The 13,111-nt window shown below is 32.4% G+C and overlaps 2 protein-coding genes across 2 annotated transcripts; both read right to left on the reverse strand.

Moving 5' to 3' along the window:
* Positions 1-2,509: 2,509 nt before the first annotated feature.
* LOC120185079 (probable receptor-like protein kinase At4g10390) lies at positions 2,510-3,662 on the reverse strand. Its single transcript, XM_039189398.1, has 2 exons — positions 3,317-3,662; positions 2,510-3,198 (listed from the first exon to the last, which is right to left on the reverse strand). Exons 1-2 carry the CDS (start codon positions 3,660-3,662, stop codon positions 2,510-2,512), a joined length of 1,035 nt encoding a protein of 344 aa, XP_039045329.1.
* Positions 3,663-6,242: 2,580 nt separating this feature from the next.
* On the reverse strand, positions 6,243-8,427 carry LOC120185080 (probable methyltransferase PMT17). The gene is made up of 5 exons (XM_039189399.1): positions 7,774-8,427; positions 7,491-7,701; positions 7,118-7,415; positions 6,552-7,019; positions 6,243-6,468 (listed from the first exon to the last, which is right to left on the reverse strand). Exons 1-5 carry the CDS (start codon positions 8,425-8,427, stop codon positions 6,243-6,245), a joined length of 1,857 nt encoding a protein of 618 aa, XP_039045330.1.
* Between the last annotated feature and the right edge of the window lie 4,684 nt (positions 8,428-13,111).

Consider the following 13,111-nt stretch of genomic DNA (forward strand, 5'->3'; position numbering starts at 1 on the left):
AATATTTTATTCATTCTTTTTTCTAATTTAAAAAATAAATGAATATTTAAAAATTATATTAAATCAGATCAATTCAAAGATTAAATCAAATTAATTAAATTTTTATATTTATTTCAGATCAAATAAAAATATTTTAAACTCAAATTAAATTAAAATTAAAATTAAAATTTATTTATTATTATAGCAAATTAAATTCAGGTCATCAAGCCAAAGTAAAACCAGATTTTTAAACTTTCTTGATTATGCTTCAAGGTCATCAAGCCCTTTCCAATTGGGGCTGGGCTTCTTATTCAATCAATTAAGTACATGGTAATTATACGTTTTTGTACTTAATTTTCGTATGTATGTGTAATGTGGTACACAGTATTTTATTTGGTTTAATTAGGTATTTATTTTTTATGCAATTTGGTATCTAACTTTTCTAATTAAACATGTTCAGCTATGATTTCTTCATACTTACAATTTTAAAGTATTTTAGTTATATGGATAATATGTGTTATAGATTTAAGGGTAAATCACATGTATAGTACTCCAATTATTACTTTTGTTTTGTTTGGTCATTCAACTATAATTTTTTTTTCAAAATCATACCTTATGTCACGTTTTAGTTTTATTTTGGTCACCCGCAGTTAAAAAAGTAATAGGATTGTTGACGTGTCATTTTAAAAAAATCAATGATGATGTGACATTATTTTATGGTGACACGTTAGCATCATCGTTAACTTTTTAACGGTGAGCGGTTAAAATGAAATCAAAACATAACGGTAGGTATTTTTTGAAATAAAAAATAGTTGGATGGCTAAAAGTAATAGTTGGGGGTTCAAAACGTGTAGTTTACCCTAGATTTAAAATCTAGGAGATAAAATTTTAAGTTTGGATATTTTTAAATTTGAAAAATACCTAATTAAAAAATTAAATAAGCTACCAAATTGCACTTCCAAAAAAGTAAAGTGTACTTGTATCATTAAAGAAAACTAGATATTTAATATATTTATATTGAGAATTATTTTTTTTAAGTTGATATTCAAACTAGGGACGGATATACGTCGAAGCGGAGGACAGTAATTGTATACCCATTATTTTTAGAAAATTATTAAATTTAGTTTTTGTAATTGTATACCCATTATTTTTAGAAAATTATTAAATTTAGTTTTTGTATAATAAAGAGATGAGAAAAAATAAAATATTTTGCAAATTATTTTTCTAAAAAGAAAATATTAAAATTTTGGCCACTTACTTTTTAATTTTTGGACCCATCACTGATTTAAACTTCAATTTTATTTATTAATTTATGTTTTAATAGTATTAACTTTTAATAACACATTAATATAAACAAGATAAACTACTGAATTGATTATTTTCTTTTTAGATTTATAAATTTTTACTCATCAAATTTTAAAAAATTAAGTTTCAATCACTTATGTTATTAATTGCTACATTTTGATCATTGAATCGTTAATAAGTTTGATGACATGGGTCACATAGCATTGTTAGTCAAAAAGAGTTCATTTTTAAATCGACCCTTAAACTTTAAATACAATACTATTATGAGCCAGGACTTTAAATAAAGGCTTAATACATTTTTAAGTGCACTAAATTATACTTTCAAAATATGATTTGATGTCTAAAGAATTTTTTTTTATTAAAATAGGTGTCTAATGGTTTTCTCTATTATCATTTCAGGTGCCCGAGCCGTAACTGCCATTAAAAAATTTCGTTAAGTGACACATGTCACATCCTGATATTTTTGAGAATTTTTATTTAAAATAAAATATATTTAAAAAATTAAATATAATATTAATTTTATTATCTTTACCACCTCCAGTTGCCATCAACGCCATCAATTGGCCGAAAACAAAGACTTGTTATTGACCAACCACCAACGACCAAAACCCTTGTACTTTCGCAACGAGCCGAACAACCAACAATCGTGTAAATAAAAGATTTCGTTTTAAACATTCAAATTCCTAAAAATTCCTTAGATCAATTTTGATAATCGATCGTTTGATCGGATATGACGGTCGACCATTTGTCGTTTGGTCGGTTGTGGTAGTCGGCCATGGCAACCGACTGTGGCAGATAGCGACTGTTTGAGAAGGTTGCAGGGGATTGGGGGAAAGGGAGAACACGGGGAGGGAGAGAGGTAGGGGAGAACACATGGACTATTTTTTTAATAAAGAATATTTTATTTTAAAAAAATATCAGAACGTAGTACGAATCACTTAACAGAGTTTTTAAACGGCGGTTAATGTCCAGACATCTAAACTGGTAACGAAGAAAATGTTAAACATCTATTATTAACAAAATTAATTTTACACATCAAATCACATTTTGAGATATAGTATAGAAATTTAAAAGTATATTAAGCCTTAAATAAAATATTATTTTGATCATTAAATTTTAAACAAGATATGAATATAAATTAAATAATCAAAATCCAATTCATGTGTGCAATGCGTACTCTCCTGAATATTTAATTACATGTGCTAAATGTCCACATTAATCACCATTATATAGTTGCTATGGGCAAAGAATCTTTGCCTTGCAAATCCATGGAATTGATTTTCTCCTTAATATTTTTAATGATTTGAGAGGCAGATGGCCTAACGGTGAGGGACTGGTGAAGGCAAAGTGCAGCAATCAAAAGCAAAGCCCTGGCTTCTTCCAAGTCAAACTCCCCGCACAGGCGTGGATCCACCAATGCCGCCACTTTCTCCGCCGCCCCATGTTCGTCTATGTCCCTTAAACATGGTGCCACAATCGAAGTCAATAGCTGTTCCCTCACCGGACAAAAGGCCTTCATTCCCGTCACCAGCTCCAACATTATCACACCCAAGCTGTACACATCGTTCTTCTTGGAGGCCAACCCTGTCCTCAGGTAGTGAGGATCGGTGTACCCCGGTGATCCCACCATCACTTGCTTCGAACACGACGGCGGCTTCACCGTCGACGAGAATCCCATCTTCGCCGACCCAAAATCGCACAGCTTGCAATTGAAACACTCGTCGAGCAACACGTTTGATGGTTTGATGTCGCCGTGGACTATTTGGAGGCTGCATTTTTCGTGTAGGTATTCTACGGCTTGTGCTAGTTGGAATGCTATGGCGATTCGGGTTTTCCAGGGAAGTAGTTCGCTATCGTGTAGTTTCTCTTGTAGGTTCCCATTCGGAACGTACTCGAACACCATGGCACCTTCATCTGGACACACAAACTAATCAAATTTCAATAAATAAATAAAAAAACAAGTAAAACACTTAAACGAGTTACGTAACCAGAGGTACTCAAGATTTTATGTCTATCCCTGGACGTAACGTACCGAGATCATCGCAGTAACCGAGAAGCTTGACGATGTTGTCGTGTCGGAGACGGAGCAAGATGTCGAGTTCTTGTCTGAACACTTGATTGAGTCGATAACTTCCGGCATGGATCTTGACTGCTCCCTGTGAACCAGACAGGTTAGCCAAGTAGACATTGCTAAAACCTCCACGACCGATCACACGGGAGAAATCATTCGTGACAACCTCAATCTCTTCCCATCTGAATTTCCTGATAAATCCTTCACCTTCAGCAACGCCGTCTTTCCCCTTGTTCCGATCGGGTCCAACGGTTGACGTTGATTTACGGCAGCCGAGTTTGAAGCATCTGAGCCACGACGACACCATTGCAGACGACAGGACAAGAGAAACAGTGATGAGAAAATAAATACCGGTTTGGGGTTGTTTTCAAAGGCGGTGTCGGCGGATCAGTGAAGAGGCATTTGGTTTGGTGGTGGCAATAAGAAGACGGATTATGAAACCTTGGATCTTGTCAATAGTCAAAGGCTAAAAGATGTAACCATTGGGATGAGATGGAAAGCCAAACCGTTTCATTTTTCCATAAATAAGTAGTAAACAAGCCCTTTGGAGTATGATTTTCTAATTAAAAAAATTCAAGGTGATACATGTTGGGATGAAAAATAATTCGTGTTAGATCGTGTTTGACTCACTATGATAGGTTCACAGAGAATCTTATTCTTCCTAGAGATTTTGAATTCGAACAATTACGTACGCAGAATGTGTGTTGTTAATAAATTAAATTTTTAAAATTTGATTGAAATGGAAAACTTTCATAGTGGGATGCCATTCGCCAACAGCTCCAATTCCAAGTCCAAAGGTTGAAGAAGATTCCCTTGTTTAGGAATGTAATGTAATTAATGTATATAATTGTTTGTGTTTAATAGCATTAAAGTTCAAATGGAAAGTCCCAAATAGCTAAACTAATCCAACACTTAATAGCTTTACTTAAATAATTATGTACATATTCATTGCATTGCATTAAATTCTTAAACTTTCATGGAAATAAAATTATTATCATTATCAAAATTTTAGATAATTTATTTACTTTTATGTGAAAATAAATAACCATGTTTATTTTTTGGGTAAAGAACACAAATGGTCCCCCGACTATAGGATACTATTTTATTAATTCCTTTTAACTATTAAAAGTTATAAAATAACCCTCCGACTATAGAATGTTGTTTTGTTGGGTCCCTTGACTATTAAAAGTTATAAAACGGTCACTCTATTATTTATTATGTTCAAAACTTGTCATTTTTCATTAAAAAATTGGTGTATGTCTAAGATGAGCGTTAACATGATGGCTAAATATCATAGTAGTTTGAGATTCTAGGATCATGTTTAATCATATTATAATCATCAGGTTAACGTTCAGTTTAGAATATCGTTAATTTTTTAACGAAAAATGACGAGTTTAGAACCTAATGAATACTTGAGTGATCATTTTATAACTTTTAAGAGTTGAGGGATTCGACAAAACAACACTCTTAATCGGAAGATCATTTTGTAACTTTTAATAGTCGAGGGACTTAATAAAATAATACCCTATAGTCAAGGGACCTAATAAAGTAGTACCCACCAGTCAGGGACCATTGGTGTACTTTACCCATATTTTTTTAAATATATATAATTAAATTAGAAATTTATGTGTATAATTATACGGAATAAAAATATATATATAATATAACATAATATATATTTGGTCGAAAATTGATGTTTAAATTTAAGATTTGTACCTAAAATAAATAATTTACATCAGCAAGCAAACTATTAATATTTCATTTTTGATCCCATTAATTTATATTTTCTTAAGGAAAAAAAAAATCTTCCATTCATAACAAAATATACCAAAAACATAAATCACCATTTCCTTTTAGATAAAAGCTTATTTAGGTATAATCCAAAAGATTTTGCTCAAGGGAAAATTATATGAGTTTCCTTATAAATAAAATAAAAATGGTTTAGTGATTTTATAAATATTTTGATAAGCACGATCCAATTTACCTTAGTGGTTTAAGGAATTGTTGTTGTTCTTAGAGATCACGGGTTCGAGCACCAACGGCTGTAGCAGAGTGATTGAGCGTTCATTGTCAAATGGTTGAGAGTATTTAGAATATATACTTGAGGTCACTCGTTGAATCACCTAGAGAGAAAGAGAGAGGACCCAATTAATCATTATAATTTTTTAAAATCTTAAATGGATTTAAGATCAATAGATGAATGTAAAATGATGAATGAAATTAAAAATTAAAATGAGATATTTACAAAAAAGTGAATAATTTATTTAGTGATATGAAGTTTGTGAAAACCTTTTTAATTTTTTTATAATGAATAAGTAGATCTTATTTTATATATACCAATTTCACAAAATAAAATTAAAAAATTAATAATAGAAAATTAATAATATTTAATTAAAAAAATAAGAAGATAATTTTAATAGTCTATTTTTATTCATCTAACGATATTATATCAGTTTTTTATTGTGTAACTGAATTTATATATATATATATATATATATATTCAGCACCTGTCACTTATGGAGTTTGTTTAGCTAATCCAGCGATGAGAATAATAGAGAGATGAAGAAAATGGAATACATTTACATTTTAAAAATGAAACCTCTGAGTTGAGACTATTTTCCCAAGGTGGAAAATGAGACATGAAATGCAAAGAAAAGAGAAAGAAACTGTCAAGTATGAATGATAAACATCCAAAAGCGTCAGAAATTTAAATTACGATTATAGTCGTATTTTTTGCTGCGTTACGTTTATCATGATTGCGTTAATAGCAAGTATTATTGCGGTTATTGTAGATATCACGATCGTAATACGATAACAGTTTCAGACAGCATCTTTACCACTATATAACGGTCACTACCCCACAGCGGACTGCCATTTAAATCCCTTACTAGGTTGCTTGTGTTGCTTCACCAGTCCAGTATGTTTTAACAGCAACAAGAATTTTCTCAGGATTGAAGGGTCCGCTTTCATGGTCCACGATCTGACTCTTCCACCTCATCCCATCTGTTATGCTCTTTATCTTCACCAGCACCTCCACCGTGTCCCGGAATATAACCGACCCTTCGGGACGCAGAATTCGATCCATCTCCAACAAGATGTAAGTGATGTCACACCTTCAATCACCATGTCAACACAACTTTTATCACACATGGAACATAGTTCATCAACTGTCAGAAGAAAAAACAAAAGGTTTTACCTGTCTTGATACATAGTAAACACGCCACTCGCATGGATGAGATCGTATGTTCTCGGATATGTCGAGAATCCCTCGCACCAATCCTGGTACGTTCCGATTAGACCACGTTCGTAAATGATTCCCAACGTGTCGGGGTCCAAATCCGATGGGACGACGTTCATGACCCACACTGGATACTTTGACACTGCTGCTGCAAATCCACCTAGGTATGCATTCATGTCCATGATGTTCCGATATCGTCCGGAGCGTAGCGGAGTAACGATTCGATTGTAATGTGCTATCTTTTGCTTCCACAGGTCGTTGTCCTCTACGAATCGATCGGCACCGATGCCTGGTACTAATCCACGGCCAATTCTAGGAGGGACGGCAAATGCACGGTCCGGCCATTTCGGTAGTTTGCCACCGGCAACATCATTTGGACTTGTTACTTCCGGAAGTGGGGTTATGCAAGCTTCCAAATTTCTGTACCTTTTTTTTAATCACAAATGACAATGAAAATGAGACACAAAAGGGCTTTACGCCTTTATGTTTATGTGTATCAAAGGGCTAAAGACTAAAGAGAATACCAAGCTGAATCTGGATCCTGTGATGCACACATGACCGGTGTTCCATGGGCCTTCTTGTTTTTAACACACTCAATGTGGTTGATAGGCTTTTGCCAAATTGCGAGATCGTTGTGTTCGGTCACTTTCTTCCAGCATAGGCGTTTGGCGACGTCTTCGATACCGTCTTGCTCTTGTTTTAAGTCCTCCATTGTCCTTTCCCATCCTCTCCAATACGTCTTCCAGCGGATAGGAGGACCGGAGAGCACCCAGTAACCTCCCGGCCTTAGAACTCGATCCACTTCGGTGAGATACAAACCGTCTATCCCCAATTAAACGAAACCATTAGCTTATATAAACAGAACAGGAAAGAGCTTCCTTGTTTGAGATGCCTTACCATTCTTTGACCAAGGGATCAAACAACGAGAACAATGAGCCAAGTCGAAAGCCCTTGCCGGGTAAGGAAGCCTCTGCGATCCCATGATTCCGATCATCGCAGGAACTCCGCGCTCCAGCGCGAACTGGACCTGTGCTTCGTGTGTATCTCTCGGAGCAAATGATATTGTCAAGATATCCCTCTTCAACAGGTAAGCACCAAAACTTGCAACCTAAAAGCATCAGCAAAGGCAATTAGTACACAGTTCATGTACAAGTTATTAACATAGGCCAACAGTACTTACCCCACAGCCAGTATCAACTGCTGTCCTGATGTGTCCATTAGTAAGGGGAATGAGCTTGGCGATGTCGTCAATGTACACATCGGCTCCGAGAGGGAACATGGTGCCTCCACCAGGGAATCTGAACCTATTACCCTCGACTTGAATCCAATTCTGGACCGCCTTCTCAACGCTGAGTTCTCTATGAGGGATATTGTCGTACCAGGCATAATCACGGCTCTGAGGCCATTTGAAAGGGGTCTTATAATTCGGCGGAGCTGGTATAAGGCAGAGCAGAAGCTCTTCCTTGGCGGGACAATGCCGCTCTCGATACTTCATCATGTCGCGATCGAATCTCCGTCCCCTCACCTTATCCTGGCAAGGAGTGTACTCGCTGTACTTCATATCACACGGCGGGAATCGAGTAACTGTCTTAGAACTATCGAGAGCGACCTGATGATGGCTAGCGAAGTCCAACTTCGTCGACTTAGCATTGTCGACGGTGTCCGATGCACCGGTGTTATTATCGCAACCAATTTTAGCGTACAAATCGTATGGAGTATTAGGAGAGGCCTGCCAAGCTCCCAACACGTAAAACAAAATACAGAGGGCACTAACCCCAAGAATCCATGTGAGACGCCTCCTCCTTGCTTCTAGCTGATGATACTCTCTGGCCATTACGATTTTCCCAGTTTATGGCATCAGAATCTAAGAACATAGCAAAAGATGATGAGGTGAAAGATTCGAATCGAAACACGGTAAAAAATTATGTTGTACTGATACAGATACGGAACGAACACGAGACATGAAACGATAAATTTTAAAATTATATAGTGGGAGTATAGTAAGGATATGTAAATATAAATAAATTTTAAATTCATAATTAATATAAAATTACGTATTAAATTTGTATCTAACTTTATGTGTGTACCATCTTCCATAAAACAAATATATCTTGAGTTCTTATATTTGGTTGAGGCAATTTTAGATGTGGTAAACAAATAACTTAAGAAGACATATAAACCCGGAAATATTTGGACCTTGTCCGAAAATTCATCGTAAGTCAATCGATATAAACCCTTTGGGTCCATTTGTTTCACGTAAAATATTTTTCGGAAAACGTTTTCCTCACATTTTAGTGTTTGGTTGGAAGAAAATAGATTGGTCAATGTAAAACATTTTCCCGGTCAATAGAATTTCCTTTGTATTTTTTTGGAAAATGACTTACGGTTTAATTTTCCGTAAGTCATTTTCCAAACTTTTCACTTCAAAGTATAAATACTCAAAATAATATTATTTTAAAAATTTAATATTAATATGATATTTTAGTATCATTTTAATAAAAATATTAATTATTAACATATTTGAAATATATTTATTAATATTTTTAATAATATAATATAATATAATAATAATATTTTTACAATAATATACTCAATTATATTATAATAATATATGATACTATTATATTCTTATTTTAATAATATATAATAAATTATTAATAAAATTTATATTATTTCTTAATTTCTTAAAAATAATATTATTAAATTATTAATACTTTTATTTATGTATTTAATATTAATATAATAGTCTAATATTATTATAAAAATTCCTTAAAACAAGTTTATTAATAATTTTAAAATATAATATAGTATTTCTATTTTTATAGATATTCAATATAATTTATTATATTTTTATTTTAATAGAATATACTAGAGTTAATATTTTTATTTATAAAATTATAGAAATAATATTTTAATAATAATATTGGCATAAATAGTGTTAAATAAATTATTCTAATATTTTTAAAATAATAATATTAAGTTTTTATAATAAATAAATATTATTTATTATATTTTATATTTTCAATAAATAATTTCTAAAAAATTTATCAACTAGTGAAAAATGGTGTACACAACATCTTCCAAACACCGTAAAATATTTTCCAGAAGATGTAATCTATTTTACGGAAAACATTGAAAATGTTTTCAGTGAAACAAACAGGCCCTAAATGTTTGGTATGATTTTGAAAAAAAGTAAAGTTTAAATACTAAAACAGAACAAAAGCGATACTTTAGGTATCAAACGTACATTATAAAGATCAAGCGTCGCCCCGGTTACATCCTGAAAACCTCTCCGACCTACCTGACTAATACACCTTTACCTCTTTAACATGGGAAGTCCCTAATACATATCTAAACTATACCTGTCCTACATTTATCTCGAAGACGTATTAGGTACTTGAAACGGCCTTGGGTTACCGTACCCGAGCAACATAGGTGAAAAACATACCAGCACAATGATAAAACAAGATGAAAGTACCTGAAGAAGATGAATTAGTGGAACACCAGAAATGAAGGGTATCTAAGAAGGGTAGATGGAACTTCGTAAACTGATAGAGTAGGATGAAAGAGGAAAGCATGAGATCTCCGCCATTACAGCAGTAGGTGAGCGGTGTTATAGTTTGAGGAAGAAGGAAGGGATGTTGGTACTTAACATGTAGTATTTACGTAACAATGCCACTTGGAATGAATTTAAGGACACAAGGGAGAGAATTGGGGTAAAAGAGGGTGGATTTGGTCTCTAAACAAAGGACACACAAGGGTATGCAGGAAAGAAGTTGAGAATTCTTAGGAGAGTGATCAGCCTCATTTCTCTGCCTTCAAACCTTTCTGTTTTGGTATATCCAAACTTATTCGAAATGGGGAATAAATGTAACCGAAAATATGATTAACAAAATATAATATTTTTTATTGAGCGTAATCTACAATCAGTTAAGCCTTCGTAGGTGCAAATTGCATCCCATAGTTTTGAAATAATGGTTAAATTTAGTTCAACGTGTTACGAATAAAAAATAAAAATCCACCACTGCCTAAAATGTTATTTTTTTAATCATTTTCGATTAAATCAAAAATGTTATGCAGAATGTAACATTTTTAGTTGAACTGAAAATATTAAGAAGAAAATTAATATTTTAAGTTGCGTCCAACAGAAAAATATTATGTTTTTTTATAACATTTTCGGTTTGTGTCCATTCCCGATTGTTTCTAACCTTAAATCAGATTGTCGTCCCTTAAACTATCTCAAACTTATCGAGAAGCAACAAGGTCAATCATCCCACTCATAGTACTAAATCATGACAAAAATATATATGATAAACTACATGTTTAGTATTTCAATTATTGTTCTTGTTTTGTACTGGTCACCCAACTTTTATTTGTTAAAAGTCGTAACTAATGTTATGTTTCATTTTGGTCACCCGACGATAAAAAATTTACAGAACTACTAACGTGATATTTAAAAAAAATCAATGATGGGCAATAACATTACTTTATGTTGACACATCAACATCATCGTTAATTTTTTAACGGTGAACAACCAAAATGAAACAAAAACGTAAGATTTGATATGATTATGAAAAAGAATAATTGAATGACCTAAATAGAATGAAAGTGATAGTTCTAGATACTAAACTTGTAGTTTAGCCAAATATGTATAATTGTATAAAAATTAGTCTTTCCTTGATAATTCTTTAGTTAGTGTATTAGTATTGTATATATCAAACTTGGGATTACTCATGGGATAATGATTAGTAAATCAAATGATGTCAATGGTATTTTCAAATGTACCGTCGATAAAATTGAGTTAATTGTATTATATATCTCCAAACTATAACTCTTATTTTAAATTGGTTCTTAAAATTTTAAAATTTTAATTTCATCCCAAAATGATGACTAATTTTAAATCATTCCTTAAACTTTTAAGCATTTCAATTTTATCTCTAAACTACGGATCTCATTCTAAATTAGTCCCTAAACTTTTAAAATTTTCAATTTCATCCCTAAATTTATTTAAATATGTAATTCGTTTCAACAATAGTTTAATCTAAAGTTTATTTTTAAAGCATTTAATAATATAACTTGGCCTAACGGTTTTATTAACAAGGGATGTGATTAGTATATACTAGGGATGGCCATGGGTCGGGTTGGGTCGGGTTTTTAGTCCACCCAACCCCCGACCCAACCCGACCCGAGAACAAGGGAACCTCCACCCTAGACTCGACCCGACCAAAACAATGTCTCACCCGACCCGACCCGACCCGAAATAATAAAAAAATTATTTTTATTCAATAAAAACAATGACTTAATTGAAAAAAATTATATAGAGGGGTATTATTGTAATTATTCCTAAATATATAAGTTAAAATTATATTTTTTTTGGGTCGGGTCTGGTATTTTTCACCCTAAAACCGAACCCGACCCGACCCGACCCGAATATCACACTTAAAAACCCTGACTCAAACCCGATTTTTTTAAAAAAAATCCGACCCGGTCGGGTTTGGGTTGAGTGGCCATCCCTAGTATATACATATACTTTTGGGATGAAATTGAAATGTTTAAAAAGTTTGGGGACCAACTTAGAATGAAGATCATAGTTTGGGGATGAAAAATGAAATGTTCAAAAGTTTGAGGTTAATTTAGAATGATATTCCTAATTTAATGATGAAATTAGAATGTTTTTAGGAACCAATTTAAAACGAGGATCATAATTGAAAGACATATGATGTAATTAACTCGATAAAATTGGGTAAATTTGGTTTGTTTCATGAAAATGTTCATTCTCCTTGAAGTTAATCCCCTAACTTTTTTTTAAAAGAGGTTTTGTATGTTTTTTATCACACATTCAAAACAAAACAAGAACATAGACCTCGTTAAAAAAACCTCCTGAACCTCATTAAAATTTTTATACTTTTGATTTATTTAATTTTTCTCTACTATTTTTTTTACATTTTTTAATGTTATATTTTTCTAACATTTCTCTAATTTCATATATAATATATATATATATTTACAAATTTTCATATAAATTTTATATAAATTTTATATAAATTTTAATGATTTTATTTTTAAAAAAATATTTAAAATCGATTTTATACTAATTTTTATACTTTGCACGCAATGAAATCTTGTACTTAAAATAAACTTTTAACATTAAACATAATAATTAAATACACACTCCACGTAAACATGTACAATTATTATGAGATTCATTAGCCACACTATTAAGAAATTAACGATCAATATTAACAAAGCGAAATGATTGATTAAAATTCTATAACTCCTTAAGCTTTCGGAGATCATGTCCTCTAGAGATTCACAACCCTTTGATTAAATCATTCCTCTAGACTTCTTGGAGTCTCGCATCCTCCGGAGGGTTACAATCTCATGACATGACCTTTGATAAATTCACATAATTTATCAGAGTCAAATATGTTAATGGACAACATGATCAATCCATCCCACCAGCCTCTGAATAATTATCATTGTCTTAAATTTGACGCTAACACTGAAAGGGAGGTTTC

The sequence above is a fragment of the Hibiscus syriacus genome, unplaced genomic scaffold (genome assembly GCF_006381635.1).
Source record: "Hibiscus syriacus cultivar Baekdansim isolate YM2019G1 unplaced genomic scaffold, ASM638163v2 tig00112988_pilon, whole genome shotgun sequence".
In the NCBI taxonomy this organism is placed as follows: Eukaryota; Viridiplantae; Streptophyta; class Magnoliopsida; order Malvales; family Malvaceae; genus Hibiscus; species Hibiscus syriacus.